The sequence below is a fragment of the Nicotiana tomentosiformis genome, chromosome 4 (assembly GCF_000390325.3).
Source record: "Nicotiana tomentosiformis chromosome 4, ASM39032v3, whole genome shotgun sequence".
Classification (NCBI taxonomy): Eukaryota; Viridiplantae; Streptophyta; class Magnoliopsida; order Solanales; family Solanaceae; genus Nicotiana; species Nicotiana tomentosiformis.
In genome coordinates this window covers 6,631,353-6,658,584 of record NC_090815.1, presented here as the reverse complement: position 1 = coordinate 6,658,584, position 27,232 = coordinate 6,631,353, and the positions used below count along the sequence as shown (strand labels likewise).

At 36.6% G+C, this 27,232-nt stretch overlaps 1 protein-coding gene, 1 long non-coding RNA gene and 1 pseudogene across 3 annotated transcripts; 1 reads left to right on the top strand and 2 right to left on the bottom strand.

The window, feature by feature from the left end:
• Nucleotides 1-236: 236 nt before the first annotated feature.
• LOC104120570 (cellulose synthase-like protein E6) lies at nucleotides 237-6,532 on the top strand (annotated as a pseudogene).
• A 56-nt stretch (nucleotides 6,533-6,588) lies between these two features.
• LOC104102452 (acetyl-CoA acetyltransferase 2-like) lies at nucleotides 6,589-13,685 on the bottom strand. Its single transcript, XM_009610158.4, has 14 exons — nucleotides 13,353-13,685; nucleotides 12,327-12,425; nucleotides 12,054-12,227; nucleotides 11,863-11,968; nucleotides 10,457-10,595; nucleotides 9,883-9,960; nucleotides 9,733-9,798; nucleotides 9,129-9,214; nucleotides 8,791-8,890; nucleotides 8,602-8,712; nucleotides 8,485-8,526; nucleotides 8,180-8,266; nucleotides 7,857-7,942; nucleotides 6,589-6,881 (listed from the first exon to the last, which is right to left on the bottom strand). The coding sequence occupies exons 1-14, from the start codon at nucleotides 13,387-13,389 to the stop codon at nucleotides 6,848-6,850; spliced, it is 1,245 nt and encodes a 414-aa protein (XP_009608453.1). The 5' UTR covers nucleotides 13,390-13,685; the 3' UTR covers nucleotides 6,589-6,847.
• Nucleotides 13,686-18,347: 4,662 nt separating this feature from the next.
• Nucleotides 18,348-24,126, bottom strand: LOC138908854 (uncharacterized). 2 transcript variants are annotated; one of them, XR_011415245.1, is made up of 5 exons: nucleotides 20,112-24,126; nucleotides 19,842-20,027; nucleotides 19,341-19,763; nucleotides 18,689-19,266; nucleotides 18,348-18,619 (listed from the first exon to the last, which is right to left on the bottom strand). It is a non-coding gene; the product is annotated as an uncharacterized lncRNA (long non-coding RNA). The 2 variants fall into 2 exon arrangements; XR_011415246.1 differs by having other exon boundaries at nucleotides 18,689-19,227.
• Between the last annotated feature and the right edge of the window lie 3,106 nt (nucleotides 24,127-27,232).

Here is a 27,232-nt window from a genome sequence, read left to right as displayed (position 1 = left end):
GATAGTGTAATTTTCGTCACGGCGTCATGTATATATAAGGTACACCCTTTCAATCAATCAATATATATATATATATATATATATATATATATATATATTACACGCGTGGCTTGGCCACATTTCTCTTAGTTATTCTACACACACTGGACACACCTATTTAAGCTTTTACAACACAAGGGAATTGAGAAATTAAGTGCAAGAAAGGGAAAGAGAAAGGCAAGAAAAGGCAGAGGGAAAATTAAGAGAGAAACAATACAATTAGATTTATGGGAAAAGATAGTAATTACGTTCCTTTATTTGAAACAAAGGGAGCAAAAGGACGTAAACTTTATTGGGTATATGCAATCTCAGTATTAATTGGAATACTCTTTATATGCTTTCACAGAGTGAGTAACGTACTGCCAATTAAAGGAAGATGGGGTTGGATTGGTTTGTTAATGGCAGAAGTTTGGTATATATGTTACTGGATTATAACTCAATCACTTCGATGCAATGCTGTTTATCGTTATACTTTCAAGGATAGACTTTCTCAGAGGTATATTTTCTTTTAATTTATAAAATACCACTTAAAGATAGGAAAAATTTATTACTTCCTTTCATTTAATGAATTATTGTGTGGTAGTTTGACCGAGAACAAAGATAGACTAAATTGTTTCCAAATACTTCCACCATTTTTAGGCTTCTTGTGTACATGACACTATTCATTGCAATTACTCCGTTATTAAAAAATGACATATTTTTATATTTGCAAATAATTAACGGTATATACTATTGTTTAGTCTTTTTTTACTATTACTAATAATATCAAGAAGATGGGTGCACTACGACGAAGAGGTGGATTTAGGATTTATATTTGACGAGTTCAACTTTTAAGTTCTATTTACCATAAACTTATTACATTTCGAAATTATAGGTTCAAAATTGAATTTTTTTCTTGCACGATTTCAATGTGTTAGATTTTTGAAATTTTGAATGGATAAACCAAATTTTAAAAAAAAAATACTTAGTTAAAACACAACGGGAATGCTAAACACGAGATTTGAAACATTAAGCTCAATTCTAGAGAGGAAATAAAAGGAAAAAATAATAAGATAAACATGAGATTTGAACCTTTAACACCAATTATAAAGGTGCACCTAATAATCGTTATACCATAGAATTCTTTGAGGGTATACGCACATATATATATAAGTAATTTTTCAAAAGAAACAGGAGTTCACGTACATCATGCTTCTCCACATAGATACGCCCCTGTATATACAGATCCGAAGCTACATTAGACGAAGAATGGTTAGACACCCTTTGCAGAAAAATTACATTTTATCATATAGGTTAAATGATACTACTACGTGCTTTTTATACGTACATATTAATCTTTAATATCCTTAATGAAATTTCTGTCTTCGCCATTGTCTATGTACAACATGCAGATTCAGGGACGAGGAGCTACCGAGTATAGACATATTTGTATGCACAGCAAACCATGTGAAAGAGCCACCATCTATGGTGATAAACACAGTTTTATCTCTAATGGCTTATAACTATCCACACTCAGAAGATAAATGTTTATATCTCAGACGATGGTTGTTCTGAGATTATGTTCTTTGCTCTCTTTGAAGCTTCTGAATTTTCCAAATATTGGTTGCCATTTTGCAAGAAATTTAAAGTACAAACACCTTCACCAGCTGCTTATTTTTCAATGAATAATCATGAAACTCATGAATTGTTATCAGCTGATGAGTTTATTTCCATCAAGGTAACATATATATATTATTAACTCCTTACAGTTTTTTTCTGCTATTATATGCTAGTTTAACTTGATAAATTGTTAATTTATTCATAGAGCAATTCACATATATTTAATTAACGGATTTAAGTTTTATATATATATATATATATATATATATATATATATATATATATATATATATATTATATATATATATATATATATATTGATAGTGTAAAATTGTTTTTACGTTATTAGTGACTCTTAATCTGTGACAGCATGTTAATTACCACTTTTATTATATTACAAATTAATGCTTATCAAAAAATATACTTGTAATTACATAATAAGTGACCTGATAGTGTAAATATTTTTTACATCATCAGTCACTTAAACCCTAAATTTTTAGTACAGGAACTTATATGTCAGCTTGGTCTAGTGGTATGATTGCAACACGCAATATGTATTAGGAGCACGTCAAATGTTCGAATCGTGTAGTTGACAAAAGACAGATATTTAAGTGGAGAAGGGTAAAGAGGCATATCTATTATCTACCGAGTTTTGAACAGTGGGTCACTGGCCCTTTCTTTCTGAATCAAAACAGATTAATATCGTTCTTAACTTGTTTTTGTCTATATGCCTAACTTACAGAAGCTATACGAAGCTATGATTAAAAGGATTGATGAAATTACAAGGCAAGGCCATGTCCCTGAAATGCTGAGAAAACAACATAAAGGATTTCGAGAGTGGAATTTCATTTCAAGCAAAGACCATCACACTATCATCCAAGTAAATAAGCGTTTTTTCATTCTTTTCAAAGAAGTGAACATAAAGTTTATTTGATATTTCTACTGAAATATTTGCTTCAATTTGTTGCAGATATTAATTGACAGTAGTGAAAATGTGGATGTGGTAGGACAAATTTTTCCAACTTTAGTATACCTGGCAAGAGAAAAGAGACCCCAACACCACCATCACTTCAAAGCAGGAGCCATGAATGCCTTGGTAATTAACTTGCTCTCTTTTAACTTAGTTTTTTTTGTTTTGTTTTGGGAAGAGGAGCCTTCGGGCAACGATAAAGTTGTCTCCGTATGACCTATGGGTCACGAGTTCGAGCCGTGAAACCAACTATCGATGCTTGCATTAGGATAGACAGCCTACATTACACCACTTGGGATACGATCCTTCCCTGGACCCTGCGTGAATGCGGAATACTTTGTGTACCGAGTTACCCGCTTTTAACTTATTTTTTAGTTATATAAACTAATGGTATGAAGATGCTTTTATAATATCAATGAAAATTTAACTTGTTATATCAGATATGTTATTTCTTTTAGCAGATTATCAATTAACATTTATCAAGAGATTTACTTGTAATTTTCCATTGAGTTTAACTAGTACATCCATTGATAATATAAAGAATTTTTACGTCCCATTTACCTATTATACCACTAACTTATCTTATTTTCAAGATTACAAACTCCATTAAATTTTTTATGGAGGGTTACTTATAAATATCTTCCGGATAATCTAACAATATAAAATCTTCTTTATATTATCGGTTGTATATAAGTTAAACTTTGAACAATACAATGACTTAATTAATTGTGTGGATTATTTATATTGTCGCCGCATAGAACTTAAACTATTTTAAGTTAACAAGCTTCCCACCAATAAAGTTCTTGTTTTTTTTTTCCTTAATGTCAGACAATTTGGTGTAACCATTATTTGACTCTTTGAAGAAAAAAAAACATGAACAGATAAGGGTGTCAGCAAGAATAAGCAACAGTCCTATTATTCTGAATGTGGATTGTGACATGTACTCAAACAATTCAGAATCAGTGAGAGATGCCTTGTGCTTTTTCCTAGATGAAGAACAAAGCGATGGCATTGCTTTTGTACAATATCCTCAGCAATTTAGTAATATCACCAAGAATGATCTTTACAGCAATTATTTACGTGTAATTACTGAGGTAAGAGCTATATACCAAGTTTGAGATAAGTTATTGTAATTAAAGAACCCTATCCCTATATAAAATAATACATCTAATTACTATTCCTTCTGTTTCCGTTTACGTGAAGACTCTATTTCCTTTTTCGTATGTTTAAAAAAAAGAATGTCTCTTTTTAAATTTGGAAACAATTTAAGTTAAACTTCTCATTTTACTCTTCATAACAAGTTTATAGTCACACAAATGTTATGACATGTTTAAAACCACAAATTTTAAAAACCTTACACAATCATACAAGTATTAGAGTATATTTCAGACTAGTCTACAAGTTTTAAAAGTCTTCATTTCTCTCGTAAGCAATGACGAGCCAAACTACGTCACATAACTTGGAATGGAGGGAGTAATTAATAAGGATTCGTATACAGTCAAAACATCTCTATATCAACGTCGTTTGTTCCGATATTTTTTGGTTGTTATAGTAAAGTGTTGTTATAGAAGACATATATTATTACATAATATAATAATCGGTTCCGAGAAAAACTTGGTTTTTATAGTGAATAACTGTTATATAGAAATGTTGTTATAAAGAGGTCAAACTGTATCTGATTTGTTATTATTTGGTGATTGTGAAGGTAGAGCTTCCAGGATTAGATGCAAGTGGAGGACCTTTGTACATTGGTACTGGCTGCTTTCATGGGAGAGAAGTTCTGTGTGGAAAGAAATACTGTAAAGGATCCAAGATAATAAATTACTATAAGAAAGAAGTGGACAACAAGAGAGAATACAAAGAAACTAGTGATATGCTTGAAGAAACATGCAAAATTCTTGCTAGTTGCTCATATGAAGAGGGCACTCAAGGGGTAAAGAGGTAATTTTCCTTAATTAATTACACCCCTTTAAGACCCCCCCCCCCCCCCCCCAAAAAAAACCAAAGAAATCAAAGCCAAATTAAGGGTGTATTTGGTATGATGGAAGATGTTTTTAGAAGTTATTTTCCGGTGTTTGGTTGTCAAAAAGTATTTTCCGGAGAAAATAAATTTTACCAATACTCTTAGATTTTCTAACCATAGAAATGCCTTTTGCATTGATTCCATCTGCAGGTAGGATTGAAGTATGGTTGTGCTGTAGAAGATGTGATTACTGGATTAGCAATACAATGCAGAGGTTGGAAATCAGTGTACTTCAATCCAGAGAGGAAAGGCTTCTTAGGTCTTGCTCCAACAACACTTTTGGAAACTCTAGTACAACATAAGAGATGGGCAGAGGGTAATTTTCAGATATTCCTTTCAAAATACTGCCCTTTCATATATGGCAAAGGCAAAATCCCACTCAAACTTCAGATTTCATACTGTAACTTCTTGCTTTGTGCTCCAAATTGGATGCCTACCTTATATTATACTATTGTCCCTTCGCTTTGCCTTGTCCAAGGCATAAGCTTGTTTCCAAAGGTATGTCCCTCTAAGAAATTAGTGTCTATATATATATATATATATATATATATATATATATATATATATGTACATATGAATGTATATGTATATGCACTCTTTATCCTTGTTCGATACTTGTGATAGTTGTGACACTGGGTATTAGGCATTGTAGACAGTTGTCGTCGTGTTTAGACCTTGTCTCAGATATTACATTTATAATATTGGTTTTGAGACTATTTCTACTTTCATATTATATCATGATTCTGTTAAAGATTTAGATAATCTGTTTTACTTATGGTTGTTTGAGTGTTGGCTTGCCTAGCGAGGAGGTTAAGCATCATCACGACCTTTAGTAGGATTTTGGGTGAATCCCACTAAATCTTTAAAGAAGGGAAGCCTTGGTGTAACTTGTAAAGTTTCTGCCATGTAACCAGGAGGTCACGGGTTCAAACCGTGGAAACGATCTCTTGCAGAAATACAGGGTAAGGCTGCGTACAATAGACCATTGTGGTCCATCCCTTCCCCGGACCCCGAGCACAGCAAGAGCTTAGTGCACCGGGCTGCCCACTAAATCTTTACCAGAATCATGATATATTTTGAATGAGCTGTCATGTTTATTTCTAAGAACTAAAAATTGGGGACAACGATAACCTAATACAGTCATATAGTAGGTTAGCGAAATCCTACATAAAGAGAGAATGACTGGCAGGCAACCTTGCAGCAACATTTATGTATGTTCTTCTAAGTATAGTAAGCCATTTAATTTCTGCATATAACAGTTGTCAAGCCCCTGGATGCTACCATATGCACATGTTGCCATCGCCACTACAACATACAGCTTAGCAGAACATCTATGGTGTGGAGGCACATTGAAAGGATGGTGGAATGATCAAAGACTCTGGATATACAAGAGATTGACTTCTTACCTATTTGCCTTCTTTCAAACCATCTTTACATTGGCAGGGTTCGTCAAGTCAGGTTTTGTAATCACAGCAAAAGGTTCAGATAATGAAAATGTCAGTCAAAGATATGAGCAAGAAATCATGGAGTTTGGCACTACTTCCTCATCGTCAACACCTATGTTCAATGTTTTAGCAACCATAGCAGTGTGGAACCTTTTCTGTCTTGGAGATGTCATGTTAAGGGTTATTATGGATCCACATGAGGCTGCAGTTATTGTAGAATCTCTTGGTATTCAGATTCTTTTAACGGGGTTAATAGTAGTTGTTAACTTGCCTTTATATGAGGGGCTTTTCTTGAGGAATGACAAGGGATGTATGCCCTTTGCTGTCACCTGTAGTTCTCGTCTTAGCTACCTTTTTGTATCTGTTAGCCAAATACTGATCATGTCACACTTTTCAGTTATCAGTTCATGTATGTACTCTGTTGTACTGTCAGCACCACTGTATGTAATATAAAAAGTTGGGCGTTCCTATATATATAGTGACGAAGTGCCATAGCTGTGGAGTCCTCAATGTAAAAACTAATGAACATTCATTTATTGATGATGGAGGATTATGTGACACAAACGAGCAGAAATGCTAACTATACGGAATGTTAAGGGAAACAAGTGTTTGCTCGATTTTCATGGTATTATTAGGTTATTGCTTATATGGTTTTACATAATGGATACAAGCATTCAGATACCTCACTACTTTTGACGCAATGTGGCAGAACTCAGCAGGCATGCAACTGTGCAGCAGCTAGACGTAAATATAGTACAAACTATTCCAGTTTCAAAGCGATGAACGTGCCACCATCCTTATAGGCCTGCAATATGCAAGACTATATGATTAGAGACACATTACCTGAATCAAATGCAATCTTTACATGGAGCTGATTGCAGTGAGTAAACTGCAGTGTAAAGACTCTTATCTAAGTTTAGGTAACTTCAACTCAAACTATTTTGAGTTCGCTGATGTTTCTAGGAAATGTCACCAAATATTATTCCCCAATCAGAATAGAGGTATCAACTTTGAAAGACAATCACGCATGTAGAACACTAGAACTTTTATCCAATCATGGACTTCCTCTTTCATTCTTCATCTTGTGTAGAGTTGACTATATTTATTTTAATTATAATCAAAGACGGAAATGACTTCTTCTTTTTTATAGTTCCTGAACCTAGTAAAGCAAAACATATTCCGCTGCAAGCACCAGAAACTGTAGGCCGTATTTGGCATAATGAAAAATTTTATACAAAGGGAAGTATTTTCTAAAATCACTTTCTACTGTTTTATTGGACATAAAGGTTTATGGCATCTGCTCGCTAAGGAGGTCATGGGGCAAAGCATTTTGACTGGTCTTTTCTGTAGATGTGAAAGAGAGTGAAAAACAATTTTAGCATGCTAGAGAGAACTGTAGTTCTCAAAAGATGCTTTATTCCTCACCAGACAAAGAAGAGCGAAAAATATGAGTTGATTCCTGAATTCTGTCCTGCACCACTAGGGTCTAAGATGTACGTGTACGTTTTCCTATGATAATACAAATAAGCTCTTCAAACAAAGTTCCGGTTTATACTTACAATGTTGAGTTAAGGTTCAAAAGTTCAGGATGCAAATTTTCTGAGCATAAAATACAGTGACTGGATCATTTATCCCACCAGTTTCAGATTTATGTTTGGGGTTAAGCAAAAGCACTTGTAGCAAAAAGGATTAGAAAAAGAGAAAAACAAACTTGTGGCAAAAAATCTAAAGAGGTTGAATAAGCCAATAAATCATAAAATTCACTAAAGAAAGGGATTACATGAGCTCTACAACAAGAGCAGATGCGCCTCCTCCCCCATTGCAGATTCCTGCAACACCAAACTTCCCATTCTTGTGCTTCAATACCTGAACCATAGTTACAATTGTGTAAGACAAAAACAAAATACAGCAACTTTGTGCCGATACTATTTAGTTGTCCATTACTACAACAATCTATCAATATCCATCAATAAATATATGGTCAAATCTTATTTAACCAATAAATAACACAAACTGGACAAGTCTAATTGCTTAAGCATAATAGTTTGAGAAAGAATGTAATTGCTTAAGCATAAGAGTTTTAGGAAGATGTGGCCAACATACCCCTAAAAGAGATACCAGGATCCTAGCTCCACTGCACCCCAAGGGATGTCCCAATGACACAGCTCCACCATGTGCATTTAGCTTTCCCTGACAGCGGGACAATATTATAACAGGATTGAGAAAGAGGACGTGATAAAATTGGAAGAGGAATTACAGATTTCAAACAAAATTAGCACATTTCTTTGTTTTCTCCAACTAAATTTGCCACAATAAATTCGCTACATAAGCAGAGAGTAACAATAAGCAACTATTGATTTTCCAAAGGGAAGGGTCAAAAGCAAAGAGCAGAGAAATTGGAGACTAACAGAATTGAGATTGAGCAGTCTTTTGTTGGCAAGAGCCACCACCTGCGAAGCAAACATGATAAATTATGGCCAAGCGAGAAAAAAATACAAATCAGAAGGCATAGTACAGATCCTTACAGAGAACGCTTCATTTATTTCATAATAGTCAATTTGAGATGACTCAAGGCCAGAATTCTTAATTGCTTTTGGTATTGCAAGAGCTGGAGCTGTTGTAAATAACTCAGGTGCCTGCCCAGTAAATCTTGTCAGACAAGTTGCAGTAAGTTGTAAAACTCAGACAACCAAAAAAAAAAACATCTCTTCTACCTGAGCTGCATCTGCAAATCCTCTGATCCTACCAATTACTTGCAATCCAAGTTCAAGTGCCTTTTGTCCACTCACCAGAACTAATGCTGCAGCGCCATCACTAGACTTACAGCATACAAGAGGTCAAAATAAATCAAATGTATGCGCCTACTTTCTACATCTAGCAGCGACAGCGTTAACACAGGATTGTTCATGAAAAATACTAAAGGAACACCAGAAGCAGGTTCTCATTACTATCATATGTTTCAAGGACGCCAAAAAAAGCATGAAAAGAAATTTGTCGGCTGTGGCACATGCACGTGTGCTGAGGCAGAGAAAGAGAGACAGAGATAGAATACCTTATAATGGAAGCATTGCCTGCAGTGACAGAACCTCCATTCTCCTTGAAACTTGGTCTAAGCTTTTTTAGTTTGGAGGCATCAAACTAGCAAAACAAAAATGAAAAGAGGTTTGAACGTAAATAAGTGACTCAGCAGATCAAGGGATCAATTCCATTATTGGAAACCAAGCATGGACGGATAGAATTTTTGTCAAGAATGTATGGAAGGAGATAGGGAAATCAAGTATGTGTGTTTGACACTGTACATGGGAAAGAAAACCACCCGTGAAAATTGCCAAAATTCTACTGCCCAAGAGTATAACTGACTGGAATTAGATTAAAATGGATAAAGAACGTTTATCAATGACATTCAGAGACAGCTAAATTGCACATTGAAGCATTATTTTACTATAGAGTATTAGGCAAGAAATAGCTCAGGGATTTTCCTATAGCTAGTCAGATGCAGTTTCCCACATTAAGGGGTGAAAATATGCGTAAAGGATAGATAAAAAGGTAAAGCAGATTAAAAAGATTCGATCTACGAAAAAATAATCTCACATGGAAACAAAAAAAAAAAAAAAAGGTAAGTACTATACGTCAGTTTGTTAACGAATCTGGTTCACCTTTATTAAACCTTCATCTTTATCAACATATGTAGATGGTCTTCCACTTCCACCAGAAATTTCTACCTGCACGAAACATCAAAACTTTAGTCTAAACTCTCAACTTTCTAGAGCATCATTTATACCTAAAAAAGGAATGTAGAATCTCACCGGAACTATTTCCCACACAAATGCACCACTACGTTGTGCAGCAATTCCTCGCTCAAAGCTTTGAATAGCGTAAGAATCCTAGAGAAAGAAGATAAAGCACAGGTAGAAAATTCAATAGACAATCATGTTTAACACTACGTTTTCACAATTCTAAGGCATTTGCTTCCAGAAAACAAAGCAGCTCTAAGCTCTACAATAAAAACACCCTTATAGTACTTCCCAGTTCCCACAAAAGGAAAAGTAAGAAAACAGGAGGCAGGAACACCCCCGTGAGAAAGAGGTTGATAACAAGGAAATTACATGTTTGTCCTTTTGATTGGTCGTGGAACTTTTTTTTTAATAGAATAATAATTTTATTGATTTGGGAAGAGCACCCGATACAAGAAAGATACTAAAAAGTAGAGTACCTAGACAAACAGGTGGAGATGTATTACTAAAAAGACCAACTCATGAACAATGGAGAAAGGGAAAGGTCAACAGGCAGAAAAAGAGAGGAATGCTGACTGCAAGTTCCTAACATGATTCATAGACGAAGAGAGAAATCTTGAAAATTTGAGGTAGCAACAGATGTTACCTGCTGTTGTCTTGTGATTTTATACTGATCAGCACATAGTTCTGCACAGACGCCCATCCCGAAATCATTATAGACATCCCAGAGTCCATCTTTTAGCATGCCATCTACTATAGTATCATGACCTAGCCGCGACCCCTTCCTATCGAAATAAGTAAAATCAGAAATGGCAAATGGTTTTTACTGTATGTTATACAACAACAACAACAACCCAGTATAATCCCACAAGTGGGGTCTGGGGAGGGTAGAGTGTACGCAGACCTTACCCCTACCCCAGAAGGATAGAGAGGTTGTTTCCGAAAGACCCTCGGCTCGAGAAGAAGAAAAATAAACAATAGACAATAGGTCAGTGACAACAATAGAAGATAAAAAATATTAACAGCATCGTAAGAAGTAGAAAAATGGATGTAAAAGCAATAACTATAAACAACAATACTACCATAGAAAATAGCGAGGAAACTGCATAAACCACTAACAGCCCACAGCGAAACAACAACAGGCCAGCCCCTCCCCCCCGCCCCCAGAACAACCCTAACCTACAACCCTAATGCTCGACCTCCACCCCTTCCTATCCAGAGCCATGTACTCGGAGATCTGAAGTCGCGCCATGTCTTGCCTGATCACCTCACCCCAATACTTTTTAGGTCGTCCTCTACCTCTCCTCGTACCTGCCAATGCTAACGTCTCACACCTCCTAACCGGGGCATCTATGCTTCTCCTCCGCACGTGCCCGAACCATCTAAGTCTTGCTTCCCGCATCTTGTCGTCCATGGGAGCCACGTCCACCTTCTCCCGAATATCTACATTCCTAATCTTATCCAGCCTTGTGGCAGCCATTCTCAAAATGGAGCTTCCTCAAAGCAGACCAATAAAAGGAAGAAAGAGAAAATCTTTAAAGAACGTTGTCTTTCCACGATCAGAGAAACAAAGATCTTTCAGGTGATTATCTATAGGAGTCCTCATGTAAGATCCAATCCAGAATATAAAGAAACAGCTTGATTCACAGACATAAATACATATATTTGAATGCAACGGTGTAGTGTCTTCCACCAAAGATGCCTATGACATGAGGGGCTGGATGTAAAAAGCTACACTTTAAGGCATCGCAAACTTTAAAGCATGCAAATCTTCCTGGAGAACCAAGAGACTAAAGATTGGTTTCTCGTTTTCACATAATTAAGATAATTTTGTAATTCACATAGGATGGCTTTACAGCCACAATAGATTAAGGATGTGAACATTATCGATGGAAGAAAGACAGATTACACTAACACTTGAAGAGTAAGTGATTTTACTCTTTCCTTTTGCTTCCTCCCTCTTTTCTTTTTTATTCTTTTTCCTTGGGAAGTGAGGCTTTCTTATTTTATTATTATCCAGATACATACAATTATTAGAACCAAAAATCAAACCTTGCTTGAGCTAGGTATTTCGGTACATTAGACATGCTTTCCATGCCACCAGTCACAACGATATCATTGCTTCCTGATTGTATAGTCTGAGCTGCAATCATTGTTGCTACAAGAAACATAAACATGTCAGGAAAAAGCGGGGGGAAAAAAGTTTGATAGAAATCATCGAAATGTATATATAATGATCCCACCTTTAAGTCCCGAAGAACAAACTTTGTTGATGGTCGTGCAAATCACTGAATTAGGAATCCCGGCTCCTAAGGCAGCCTGTCTAGCAGGGGCTTGACCTAAGTTTGCACTGAGAACATTTCCAAAGAAGACCTCTTGAACAAGGGACGGGTCTACATTTGCTCTCTTAAGAGCAGCTACAGGCGTAACAAACACGGGAATTTTACTAACATAACCAACAATGCTAAATGGACATTAGATAAGTAATGCAAAATTTAGCTATCCATTAATCTCACCTCGGATAGCTACAGAACCAAGCTCTGTAGCAGACAAAGACGAAAGAGAACCAAGGAAACCACCCATTGGTGTTCGAGCAACACCCACAATGCATACATCTGGAATTTCAAATATTCTGTTATACATACATTTTTTGGTGCTAAAAATCAGATCTTTATGATCACTTTATTAATTGCTATACCAGTACCACTAAATAATAGATGAAACAAAGCATGCCTAGACAGATAAATATGTACATATATGTTAAAGACTTCTAACCAAACACTAATAGCACCAAACAACTGTCTTTGGCCGAATTTGTTTGTCGGAGATCAGTTTTACAACCCGTCACAAATGTGCTTTTAGTTATATGGCCCTTTTTAAAGGAGATCGATAAAACATACTCCCTCCGTCCCAATTTGTGTGGCACTCTTTCCTTTTTAGTCAGTCCCCAAAAAGAATGTATCTTTCTATATTTAGAAACAATTTAACATTTGAGTTTCCCCATTACCCTTAATGAATTGATTTAAAGCCACACAAATGTCTAAGGCTTGTCTTAGACCATAAATTTCGAAAGTTCCTTTTCTATCTTAAACTACATGCCTAGTCAAATGGTGCCACATAAACTGATATCTTTGTAGTATGATCTCCTCTCATAGATAAGACTAAAAAATAACAGAGATCTTTTTGTAGCACTTTGCCCCTCTTTTTATTTATTCTTTTATTATTTCTGAAAGTGAGTCAAAAATAAAAAGGATCATTGTCTTCTATTCAAATTGTAACTGGTTATAGGAGATCATTTCCTTTGGTACCATTACAATTCAACGAGTCAACGAAATTTAACCATAAAAATTGTGATTTATAGTGTTTATGTAGCTTCTAATTATGTAAATTTTTATTTTTAAAAAAAAACATAAATTCAAAGGTAAAATCAGAAAGCTGACTCTCCTACTCCAAACCCACCATTCTTACAAGCTATAAATAAATAAATAATTCAAATTCTGAAAAATCCATGAGAGATTTAAAGTTAAAAGGGAAAGAAGAACCTCGAGGTTTAATGGAATCATTAACCATCTTTGCCATATAGATTTCTCCAAAAATGATCCGTTCAAGAACAAGAATCAAAGATGAATACGACCCAAGTGAACTGATTTTGAGCCAAGATAAAGTAACGAACAGAGGAAAGAGCTTGATCAAAGATGAATTTTAAGGCCGTGAATAAATTTTTTGCAATAAGTTAATTTGAAGTTTCAATCAATTGTATTTTGTATTTTATGGAGATAGAGCTGCTTGCGCATAATAAATGGTGTCAGCAGATGGAGTAAAAAGATTAGCAATTGCATAGAAGGGCGTGTCCAAATCGATATAGCGCCGTTATTAGTTTGGTTACGTCTCTGGTGCTATCAATATTTATTTGGAGCCCAGAACCTAAACGTGCTTTTTTTTGTCGCGTAGCACAGAAATAAGTGTAAAAAAAAGAGTGATTTATCCTTATATAACGCTATTTTAAAGAGCGCTATATATTAACGGACGTTTTGAAAGTTAACGTATAGCGCTCTTTTAAAGTGTTATACATCTATAATGTTTGGGTCCACCAATAATCTCATGCATTTAACTGACATAACAATAATTTAAATGGGTATAGTGTCTTTAAAAGAGTGAAATACCTAAAAATAATTCAGCTCCCCCGAGCTAGGCATTGTCTTATTTAAAGGCGTTACAATTTTACAAAAATCCATTCAAAAATATTCGTAACTCCTGTTAAAAATTTTCTTCTTGTTAAATTCTCAAGCATTTTTTCATAATGTCTGAAGAGCGAAAAGTAAGGGTTTCATTATATTTGGGGGTGAGGTTGTGGTGACGAATAACACTGTGAGCTATAGTTTATCTCCACAGTGTCATGTTAAGTTGCCACTTACAATGGAGTACGATACATTGGTATCGTTGTTATGTAAAAAAAATGAGTGTGAGGAAACGTTTGGTGAACCTTAAAGTAACAGGAAGATATCTGTATTTCGTCACTCCGCAAGGGGTTGCTTGTTACGCTAAGTTTAACATCGACGATGATGAAACTTTGAGGGATTTTTTGAGGACTCCAGATGAATACCGAAAATTTCTTGTGATAAAAATATTGGAAATGTACGTCAAGGTCGAAGACGTTCGCAATAGTGAGGTTGAGCATAGTAGGGATAACCCTCAGTCGTCGGGTGGTTATTCTGGAGCAGTTTTTGCCGGACAGGTTCCGGTTGAAAGAGTTTGGTCTGATTTAAACTTATCACCACGGGCGAATGAGGAGCGAGGAAATAATTTCTCTCATGCTTTACATAATCCACAAGACGAGTGGTAAACTTCAATTTTCCTTAGTGTTACGATATATATTTTTGTTGTATTGAATTTGTATTAACACTCATATATTCCACCAGGGGTACCGCCCAGATATGATTTTTACAAGTTATGAACCCACGCCCAGTTGGAATATGCGTAGTTCTGGTATGTTGGATCATGGTGGTCCATCGGGGAGTCATCACCAACAGGATAATGTCCATCAAGGAATGTCAACACATTACGACTTGTAAGTGAAGTGATACAGATATATGGAAAGTATTTATTAATTTGAGTAGCTTATTATTTTATTGTTTGTGTAGTGAAAACGAACAAGTTGAACCACCTGTCCTGAATCAATTGCCCGAAGACGATATATTAAATCGGGATCTGGCAGATGCACAGAGTGAGGAAGAGAAGAGTGATTATGACAACAATGCCGATGATTCCGAAGACACACACCCTTCCCTCGTGAGGATGGTGATGAGGAGGAAGATAATAAAGGACCTAATTTGACGAGAGAGTATGCTCCACCCCCGTTAGACTAAGAGTGTATGAGTCCCAAGTGTTGTTTCATTCAAGGAAGATTCCCTACCTTGATCATTTGCCAAGTATGCCGGATGTGGATGCTCTCACAAGGGATTCCCTACCTTGATCATTTGCCAAGTATTCCCTACAAGGTTATTTGTCGCAGATGGTTTACGGGTTGTCATTGGATGCTGCGTGCGAGCAAGAAGAACACAGGTCTGTGAAAAGTGGGTAAATATATTCCCACCCACAGATGTGAAATGAACACATTCAATGGGAATCACTAGAACTTGGATATTGACTTGATTTCTCTTGTCCTTATTCCACACCTTGAAGCGTCCATAAGGTATAAAATTAAAGAGTGCATTACATCAGTCCACCAGGAATATGGCCATACCATTACCAAAAGAAAGGCATTTCTCGAGCGCAAACGTGCGTTTGAAATTATTTATGGTAACTGGGATAAGTCATTTGCAGCTCTACCCAGGTACATGGCCGCACTGCAACAGTTTAACCCCCGGGACGGTTGTTGAATGGAAGCTTGAGCGGAGTCCGGGAATACCAGAATATATATATTTAATTACGTGTTCTGGGCATTTAAACCAGCAATTAATGGTTTTCCGCATTGCCGACCGGTAATATCCATAGACGACACTCATGTTTATAGAAAGTATGATATCAAGCTGTTGATCGTCGTTGCAGTAGATGCTAATAGACAAATATTTCCTCTAGTTTTTGCTATTTGTGCCAATGAAAGTCAAGAGACGTGGACGTTGTTTTTGAACTATTTGAAAGAGCACGTTGTCAAATAGCTTTCCGGTATTTGTCTAATATCTGATCGACATGGTAGTATCTTAAGTTCTGTAGAGAATTTTCCTGCATGGCAAGAACCTTATGCCTACCACCGTTACTGTGTGAGGCACCTGAAGGCCAATTTTCAGAAGGCACATCCCAACAAGGATCTGCATGATTTGATGTGGATGGCAGCAATAGACCACCAAGAGCATAAATTCCAGAGGCACATGGAATCTATCAAGCAGGAAGACGAGAGAGCCTATCGTTGATTGATGCGACATGAGCTTGACAAGTGGACTTTGCATGCGAATGGTGGAAGAAGATGGGGAATTCTGACTACAAATGTGTTAGAGTCTTTCAATGGGTTATTGAAATCGGCAAGAGGATTTCCTGTCACTGCCATGGTGCGCATATCGTTCAAGCAGATGGCGGAGAGGTTTGTTGAAAGGGCTGCAGTTGCAACGTCATTGATGGAAAGGGGTGTTGAATTTATGCCACTGCCGATGAAGAGATTTGATAAATACATGTGGCAAGCACATTAGCATTCATTTTTACAGTATGATCAAGATAGAAATATTTTTGAAGTTCGCACCGCTATCCATAAAAATCGGGGGAATAATGTACATACCATAAATGAATCTACAAGGTTATGCTCTTATGGAAAATGGTCCATCTACCACATGTCGTGCTCACATGCCAGCAGTTGCTTTCAACATGTTGGTTTAGGGCCAACCAACTACGTTGATAAACAATATAGTGTTGTTGCATACTTAAACACCTATAGTAGACAGTTGCAACCAGTGGGTGCTGAGTATTATTGGCCGCCGGAACCATTTAAAATGGTGTGTAACAAGGAGTTTTTGCGTCAAATACAGGTGCAGAAGAGAACGCGTATACGGAACCAAATGGATGTTAGCAATACCGTTTATGCGCGCAAATGTGGTATATGCTTGCAAACAGGACATGACCGTCGAAATTGTCCTTCGGCTGGTTTGGGTGGCGGTGGTAATCCATCTCCTAGTGGGAGTTCTTCTAATGTGCCCAACTATCAAGGATACACGTAGTAACTGGATTTCGTAATGTAGTTGTAATAAGTGTATGCACTTGTTTATGTTGCAAGATGTATCAAATAAAATTATGTTTCCATTGTTGTTAAATCTTATTGATAATGGTCCATTTTTTAGTTGAGTAAATTAATGAATTTCTCCCTCTCGTTCATGTAATCAAAAATAGTATTAGATTAAAAAATAGAAAATTTTTTAGTAGACCTTCGAATTTCACGCTAAAATTATTATTAGAAAACTACACTGTCAGAGGAGGAAGATTTTTGATAAATATGTGAATATATATAGCGCGATTAAATACTACGTTATGTGTTAGCATAGCGCGGTTAAATACTACGTTATGTGTGTTGTCTTATCGAACTAAAAAGTTGCCCGCCTATGAAAAAGATGTTTTGTATCCGAAAGAATCTTTAGCACACGAAGTACAACGCGGTTAAATACTACGTTATGTGTGTTGTCTTGTCGAACTGAAAAGCTACCGCCTGCGAAAAAATTGTTTTGTATCCGAAAGATACACACGAAGCATAGCGCGGTTAAATACTACGTTATGTGTGTTGTCTTGTCGAACTGAAAAGCAGCCCGCCTGCAAAAAAGCTATTTTGTATCCGAAAGAATCTTTAACGCGCGAAGCATAGCGCGGTTAAATACTATGTTATGTATTAGCATAATGCGGTTAAATACTACGTTATGTGTGTTGTCTTGCCTATAAATAACGGACACATTCTAGTTATTTTCTGCGCTTAACAATAACCAATATCAAAACTCTCCATAAAAGCAGGGGTTTTTTTTTCGCTTTAACAAATATCTGAACGCCTTTATGTACCAAGGTATCAGTGCAGCAAACAATGTATGATGGCGGACTGTTGGGATGATGGTGAAGTTGGGCGCCGATACTGGATGTGTGTGAACAAGTTTTATAGGATTCGCGACGAACCTTTTTGTAATTTTGAGGTATGGATTGATGAACCCTGTAAGCAGGAATACTACAAACAAACTTTGCAGTATATTCATGATTTGAACAAAAGATACGAACGTGATGAGGTTATGTATAAACGAGAAATTACGGCGTTGAAGGAGAAACTAAAAGAGGTGGAAGAAGAAAAAAATAAGTTGTTGGATCAATTTGAGTGGTTGAAGAAGATAATAGTTGACTAAACAAACCAATGTATGTGTTGAGTGTTGTATTTTATCTTTATGCTTTCCATGGCATGTATTTTCATTATGTGTGCCGAATTTAAATTATGTTAAGTTGTTGTGTTTGTGTTTGTGTTTATGTTTGCGTTTGTGTTTGTGTTGCAGTATTAAAATAACGAAGAACCCGGGAAATATATACATAATGCGCATATAACGAAAACAATAAAAATTGTTGTTATTATCTACATAAAATAATATTTACATCAAATACAAAAAAAATAAAAAAATCAATGTGTTCCACAACCTGTGTGCTTCAATGCAGCTGCTTGCCTGAGGCGCATCCCATCCTGCCTAGCTACGCTATCAAGATCATCCTCATCACGTCGTCTCTTTATAGCAGGATGCGTTGCAGCATGATTATCAGTAGTGCTGGCAGGATCGGTAGAAGGGGTCATCGGTCTAGTAGTAACCTACAGAAGAATAAGTCAGCTTAGTATAGAAAAATATATATTAAGTCACAACAATTTAAATTGTCTTACCACGATCTCGTCGGGCTCCTCGATGATGAGCCATAACTCAGTCGGCACCCACTATCCACATCTCGGGTCGGCCGATCCTCAGCAGCGGTCGATGAGCCTCGGAAGTATGCATCCCAATGCTCTCCGGTAATGTTCGTGCCTGTGATCAATAATGGACTTGACTGGGTCACCTGCGAAGTCCCTGGAGTGAGTTGCAGCCCAAGGCTGTATGACGGCATGCTGCTGGGATACTCATCCGGCTCATGAAGGTCACCCGGCAGATCAGCATCAATATCATCAACAAGGGCCTCAACTCCCCCTTGCTGGGGACCACCTCCTCGCCGCCAACCACAACCCAGTGGAGCAGCCCTGCCTCATGGGGCACCCCTACATCTTGGGATACCCCTACCTCACTGGTACTGCTCTGGCGCCACATAAGCAGGGTCGTGTCCTAAGTGCTGATCCTCCCGGGCTCGCTGCAGTATCCGGACAGCCACATCTGCATCCTGCCAGCCATAATCGTGCAAAGCGGTCGCTCCCTCGCCGGCATGCTGATGCATCTGCAATCCTATCTGGTAAACTATATGTAGGCCAATAGCCTGTACAACGTATAAAATATAAACTACAAAATACTATATTACAGTTATATAAGTAATAATACTAGAAAACATACCAAGGCCTTGTGCCGCCCGGCGTATGGAACGTACCGACCGCCAGCTCGATGAATGGGATTCCCGACGAAATTTTGGGTAACGCGGCGGTACCAGGGCATATACTCATGAATAGTATTCGTCCGGCTCTGTGAAGGGGGGGCTGAATCAGGTCAGCTCGTCGGTCCTAAGTATCGACCTAGCCATGCCACATATGCGTCGTCCACTCTGGAACGATCATCCTACTGATAATGTGTGGGCTCCCATGTAGGCCCTCTCGGTACAAGTTACAGACGGCCAAACTGGCAAAGTACCCACTCCGTGGCATGATGCTCCACAATATCGAGGCACATCAGCATGACGGAAGTGCTCCAAATCAGTCGGACGGTCGAGTAATAATCTGGCAGGCCACCTATCAAGTCATCGTTGTATGGCATCCAGATGAACTATTAAATAACAACAGAAAACGTGAGTATATGCAACACATGTGAAGCTATACTAAGTAAACTTAGGAATACATTTACCTGTGCGCCCTCCAACATATCCAGCAAATCCCTGCAAAGGGGGAGATTATGTCAAGCCTCGTAGATATGTACGTATCCCCGCCGAAGAACCCACCTCCTAGCTAGAGGGAGAAACGAAGGTGGTACATCTGGAGGTAATGGTGGTAGAGGTGGTTACAACTGCTGGAACCGCTCCCATGCCCAAACCTAACATACAAAGTTGACATAAAATTTAAGATAAAATTTTACTAGATATGTTATAATGAATAGAATATTCGAATATGTTGTCACCTATAGCAGCGGCAAAAATCCACATACGTCATGTTGGGTGCCCATGCTCGCGCGGCACATCTGCCTGTACAAGTAGGCGAGAATAGCAGCACCCCAACTATACTGGGGTAAATCATCTAGCCGCTAAAGATGATGAAGAAATCTCAAGCTGACTAGGTTCCCTGAAGTGTTCGGGAACAAGACCCCTCCAAACATAAGGAGCAACAACAACCTCGTATACCGGTGAATATGCATATCATCTGTCTCGCCAGTGATGTCGGGGTGCAATATCTCCAAATGCTGTCGAATACCTGTCAAACTTATGCGACTGGCCCCTGAGTGTGCAGTCTCATCCTGTGGCCTGAAACCAGCGAGCTGCTGTAGTATGTCCAAATACTGCCCACGCGTCATCTCTCTCATGGCATGAGGCAGTGCAACGGGCAGTCCATCAATGAGCAGCCCATATAAAACCTACACGTCCTGCAATGTGATGGTGGCCTCGCCAATGGGCAGGTGGAATGCGTGCGTCTCCGGTCGCCACCACTCTATCAGGCCCGTAACCAAAGACCAGTCGAGTTACAGCCGCCCGATCTCCAAAATTCTGTAGAAGCCTGTAACCCGCAGGCGCTGGACTACACGGGGATGGAGATCTTTGTCCTTCATAAAATCCCACATGTCGTCCACTCTCCTGGCGCGAAGAGTCTGGGCTAGTAACTCTCTCTCCCATACGTGGGCGGACCTATGATCGCCCTGTAACACTAATAGCTCATTGCAGAAAGTTTCGGGATGCATAGGCCGTTTATGTCATCTATTGTAAATTAAACAACATTAATTGTATGTGTTGGTCTGTAAATTAAATAATTAATTTTTATAGTTATACAATATTTAATTGGACAGAGTATATATCTATGGGTTTCATGCTCGATATTTGAGGCCCAGTAGCACCAAGCTATCCTGAATTCTTGTATGTATCAATTTTATTATTTTACATGTTAGTTTCATAACTTTGTATGTTTGTTTTATAAATTAAATAATTAATTTTTATAGTTATACAATATTTAATTGGACATAGTATTAACATATAAGTTCCAGGCTCGATATTTGAGGCCCAGTAGCACCAAACTATCTTGAATTCCTGTATGTGTTAGTTTTATTATTTTACATGTTAGTTTCATAATTTTATGTGTTTGTTTTGTAAATTAAATAATTAATTTTTATAATTATAAAATATTTAATTGGACAGAGTATTCACTTATGGGTTCCAGACTCGATATTTGAGACCCGGTAGCACCAAGCTATCCTGAATTCTTATATGTGTTAGTTTTATTTAATTTACATGTTAGTTTCATAATTTTATATGTTTGTTTTGTAAATTAAATAATTAATTTTTATAATTATACAATATTTAATTGGATAGAGTATTCACATATGGGTTTCAGGCTCGATATTTGAGGCTCAATAGCACCAAGCTACTCTGAATTCTTGTATGTGTTAGTTTTATTATTTTACATGTTAGTTTCATAATTTTATATGTTTGTTTTGTAAATTAAATAAATAATTTTTATAATTATACAATATTTAATTGCACAGAGTATTCACATATGGGTTTCAGGCTCGATATTTGAGGTCCAATAGCACCAAACTATCCTGAATTCTTGTATGTGTTAGTTTTATTATTTTTATATGTTAGTTTTATAATTTTATATGTTTGTTTGTAAATTAAATAATAAACTTTTGTAAATTGGACAGAGTTTATCTTTGATCTATCAGTATAAGAGATACTTAAATAACAGGGATACTACGCTAAAAGGCTCTACATTTTACTACGCTAAAAGGACACTATATTACTAATCTTTAAGCAAATAAATAATCTAAACTAGATAAAAACGACAAATATATTTTAATCACAAAACATTCGCGAAAATACATATAAAATAGTAAAAGTAATTTATTAACATTTTTATTAACAAATAATAATGATTTCTCAATTTTTACATATTTTTTTAAAACACTAATATCTTAGTCCGGAAAAAAATAACATACCAGTTTAATCGCAAAAAAATACAAAACAACATGGAACACATTCAAAACAACTAATATGCATTATTTATTCGAGTTTAGACATAAACTAAATCGGAATACCTCGATTTATGTTTTTCGGAAAGTTGAAGAATTGAAGATTTGAGTCTAGAACAAGCAACCCACAACAAGAAAAAGCTTAGCTAGAATGTGGGACCAACACTCTTTATTTTTTGTGGGACGGGTGGGGTCCACTCGATTTTTTTATCTCGTTAATGGGGGGGGGGGGGGGGGCATTTTTTAAAAATGGGGAGGGAGCTTCTGGTTCAAAACGAGGGGGGAAGGGAAGGGGAACATTTTTTTATGTATGTATAGCGCGGTATATAAAAGCGCTATACATGTAGCGCTTTTATTTACCGCGCTATGCATACATGTCTTATCAGCTTCGAGGTATATCGCCTTTATTAAAGGCGTTTTACATATAACGCTCTTTGAAAGAGCGCTATACCTTAACATCCAAAACGAACGTTAAAGTATAGCGCTCTTTAAAAGAGCGCTATATATAGATATGTCACTCTTTTTTTTTTTACATTTATTTTGGTCCTACTTGTCCAAAAGAATCACATTTAGGTTTTGAGCTCTATTTATTTGGCGTTCGGATAATATTTAGTTGGAGCCTAAAAAGATTATGGGTAGAGGCGGATGCAGGAATGCAAGTTGCGGGTGCCACTATTTTATACATATGATATATTCAGGGCAGATATACATGACATCAAGATCGTTTCCCCGAAAACTTTACTAAATATGTAATATATAAATAATAAATAAAATAAAAATATTGGATATAAATAGAAAAATTGACTTTGTCACTATAATAATTAATTCATTTGTATTCAAATGTTGACACTATTTATGAAAATTTATGAGTACACGCCTAAATATACTTACAACTAGCTACAAAGACCGAGTAGTTTATATGTCGTTTTGGCTAGTTTATGGGTCGATTTGGCTAGTTCTTTCATTCACAAAGCATCGATTTGGCTTCTTTTTTTTTTTTTTTGCTGAATTTCCAATGAAATATTTTCTTTAAAGAATAGCTTAATACTACATATTCTTTATTTGACTAGATTAATTTACCTTTATCATTCTTGGGTTATCTTTTACATGTTAATTGTCGAGTTATATGACAATTATTTTAAAAGCAAAACCTTCAATGTTTAACCTATAATAGTCAACTCAAAACGACTATTAATCAAGTTATTTATTTTTTCAAAAGCCAATAGAAAAGACGATTCAAATTATACTCCAATATACAAATAAATACTGTGTCATTAAAAGAGAGACATTATATGCTAACTAAATCAGTTCACATTACCTATCGAAAAAAGTTATTCATGAAGTAAGGTATAATAATATAAAGTAGAAATAAAATGAAGACTGATATACAAAAAAAAATTAAAAGTAAAGAAGAAACGTGAAACTTAGCAAATAAAAAGAAGAAAAAAGAGGAAAGAAAACTAAGAAGAAAAAAAAAAAAAAAAGAGGTGAGGCTCTAGGGCCCAATTAAAAATAAAGGAAAATCTTAATTAGTAAAAAAAAAGGAAAACCAGAAAAAAGGAAAGAAAGAAAGATAGTGCTCCTAAGGGAATCAATCTCGTATTCATGAGGTCAATGATAACCTTCAGAAGGGACGTAGAACCACTGGCACCCATATCACTTTATGAATTTTGGGTGCCATCATTTTAATATATCAGTATTTTCACAAATATATTTTATATATAGTAAAAAATTTAGTAAAGCGAGCGGATGGCGTGACACTCCTACCTCATAAGGTAGATCCGCCTCTGATTATGGGAGGTTAAAAAAGGCACTTATTGGATTTATAAAGTTCATTTTTGAAATTTTAACTATAAATTTGGATTTAAAATGTATAATAAGTCACCTTCTTGCTAGTTGGTGGTTTTCTTGTACTTAATTGTCCCTCCAAGCCTTTCCATTGTGTATATTACAACTTGTTTTGGATGGTTAATTATGTATTGTGTACGTAATGTATCGTATAGTATTGCATTGTATTGTATATATATATATATATATATATATATATATATATATATATATATACTATTTTGTATCGTATAGTATTGCATTATATTATATATTTGGATATATTGTATTGTTTGTCATCATTTTATAATGTCACGAACCAACAATATGAAGAATAAATTTGTAATACGAGGTAAAATTATTATATAAAATGTAAGGTAAAAGATAAAATAGGATTATTAATAATAAGGAAGTGCAAGATGAGAGAAAGAAAATAAGGTAATGACGCGACCACACCAAATTGATCATTCCATAAAGTAGCAATTTTATCGTTACGTAACGACAGATTTAACAATATGATACAATAAAATTTAAGTAACAATCAATACAAACATTATATCTAAAGTAATAATGCGATACAATGTAACATGTAACAACCAACCAAACAAGGGTGACTTGGCACGTCGGCTGTTTTAATGGATTATATGGAGAAACATTATGAAGCTTGCAATGTGAATGCTTAGGCAGTGTTATATTCTCATACATTTTTAAACTGAGCTCTATTGAGCAAAGACTTACTTCCATAGTCTCTTAAACGAGGAGGGGACAAGAGCATTGTACTAGGTGATTTGGAACTCTCCGAGAGTCGTTGTGACTTTGGGTATTGTAGGCGGATTAGAGTTGATGAAGTTGAAGATTAGAGTCGTTGTGATTTGGCTATGCGTAAGATGAGAAGGGGCAAAGTGATCGGGCCGGATGAAATCTCGATGGAGTTTTGGAAGAGTACGGGCAAAGCAGGCTTGAAGTGACTCACTAGGTTATTTAATGTCATTTTTAGAACGAAGAAGATGACCGAAGAGTGGAGGTGAAGCACGATGGTTCATGTATACAAGAACAAGGGTAACATCTAAAATTGCAATAACTATTGGGGTATCAAGCTGCTTAGCCATACTATGAAAGTCTAGGAGAGAGTGGTAGAGCTAAGGATGAGGAGAAGTATGTCTATTTCTGAGAACCAGTTCGGGTTTATGCCGGGGCGTTCACTATAGAAGTCATTCACCTTGTTAGGAGATTTATGGAGCAGTATAGGGAGAGAAATAAGGACTTGCATATGGTGTTCGTTGACTTAAGAAAGGCGTACTATAAAGTTCCAAGGGAAGTTTTGTGGAGATGTTGGAGGCTATAGGTGTACCTGTTGCCTACGTTAGATTGATTGAGGGAATATATGATGGGAAAAAGACCCGAGTGAGGACGGTGGGTGGAAACTCGGACCATTTTTCGATTATTATGGGATTGCATCAGGGGTCAGCACTCAACCCTTTTTTTGTTTGCTCTAGCGATGGACGTACTAACGCGCCACATCAAAGGAGAGGTGCCATGGTGCATGCTATTTGCAGATGATATTGTATTGATTGACGAGACGCGAGATGTTGTGAATGTACAATTAGAGGTATGGAGGCAGACCCTGGAGTCTAAAGGTTTCAAGTTGAGCAAGACCAAGACATAAAACTTGGAGTGTAAGTTCAGTGGCGAGACTCAATGAGGGAATGATGAGGTGAGGCTGGACTCATAGGTCATCCCTAAAGGAAGATGTTTTAACTACCTTTGGTCTATTATTCATGGGGGATATGAAGATTGATGAAGATGTCACACATTGTATTGGGACGGGATGGATGAAATGGAGACTCGCTTAAGGTGTTTTGTGTGCCAAAAAGGTGCCACCGAAACTTAAAGGTAAGTTTTACAGAGTGATGGCCAGGCCAACGATATTGTATGGAGCTGAGTGTTAGCTAGTCAAGATCGCTCATGTCCATAAGATGAAGGTAGAAGAGATGAGGATGTTGATATGGATGTGCGGGCACACCAGGTTAGATAGGATAAAAAATGAGGTTATTCGTGACAAGGTGGGTGTGGCCCTTATTGAGGACAAGATGGGGGAAGCGCGGCTTAGGTAGTTTGGTCATTTGAGGATGAGGAGCATAGATGCCACGGTGAGAAGGTGTGAAAGGTTGACATTGGAGGGCCTACAGAGAGATAGAGGTAGGCCAAAGAAGAGGTGGGAAGAGGTGATTAGGCAAGACATGGCGCAACTTTCGCTGACCGAGGACATGACCCTTGATAGGAAGGTACGGAGGTCGAGGATTAGGGTAGTAGAGTAGGTAGTCTAGAGTGTTCATAATAGTAGTATTGTCACGCAGTCTCGCTTTCTGTTGGTAATAGGTTTTTATGACTAACCGTTGTTTTCTTTCATTGTTGATCTCCTTACTATCTTGTTATTTTTATTCTGCTTTTATATGAATTTTTGGTACTGTCCCTTCTTATCTATATTTTTTATTAATGTGGTGATCATGCTTTCCTGAGCCGAGGGTGTCACACCTCTTTTTTTCGATGAATCGAGTTTTTCCAATTTAAGTGACATTATTTGAAATGAGATTATTTATTTAATTAGAGTCGCCACTTGGGATATTTATTATGGTGTCCCAAGTCACCGGTTTATTTTAAAATCCCAAAATTGAGGAAATTGGCTCTGTTTACAAGTCCTCGAAACACAGAAGACCGGATAAGAAATTCTGTTAACCCGGAAAAAGGTATTTGGCATTCCTGGATTCCGTAATTTTAGTACGGTCGCTTTGATCATACCTAGCATAATTGATTGTTTAATTACGTATTTTAAAACCTATATGTATTTTACCTTTTACCGCTTTTAATTATGGCGATATGGATTTATCTTTGAAACGGATCACATGTGCGTAAATCCGTTTTATTTAGTGCGCTAAAATCATGTCATGCATACGTGTACACAATTAATCACGTTTTATTAAATATTAAGATTGTTTAACCAAAGTCGCGCGAACGCATACCTTAATTTATTTTGGAAATCATAATTATGTCATGCGAATGTGTACATAATCACGATAATGAATTAAAGAACGCGCCTAAAGAATTCTACGAATGTTTGAACGTTAATAAACTTTACTAAATGTTTTAATATATTTGAAAAGAAGCCTCATGACAAATGGAGTCAGTTGGTGATAATTTGGATTTACAGATTTAAAGTGCAGTGGCTTTGAAGTCGGAAA

Coding starts and splice junctions, on each gene's coding strand:
- LOC104102452 (XM_009610158.4), bottom strand. CDS start 13,389: ATGGCAAAGATGGTTAATGATTCCATTAAACCTCGAG. Junction 10,596..11,862: donor AAATACCTAGCTCAAGCAAG/GTTTGATTTTTG, acceptor TTATTTCGATAG/GAAGGGGTCGCGGCTAGGTC. Junction 7,943..8,179: donor TCCTGGTATCTCTTTTAGGG/GTATGTTGGCCA, acceptor ACTATGGTTCAG/GTATTGAAGCACAAGAATGG.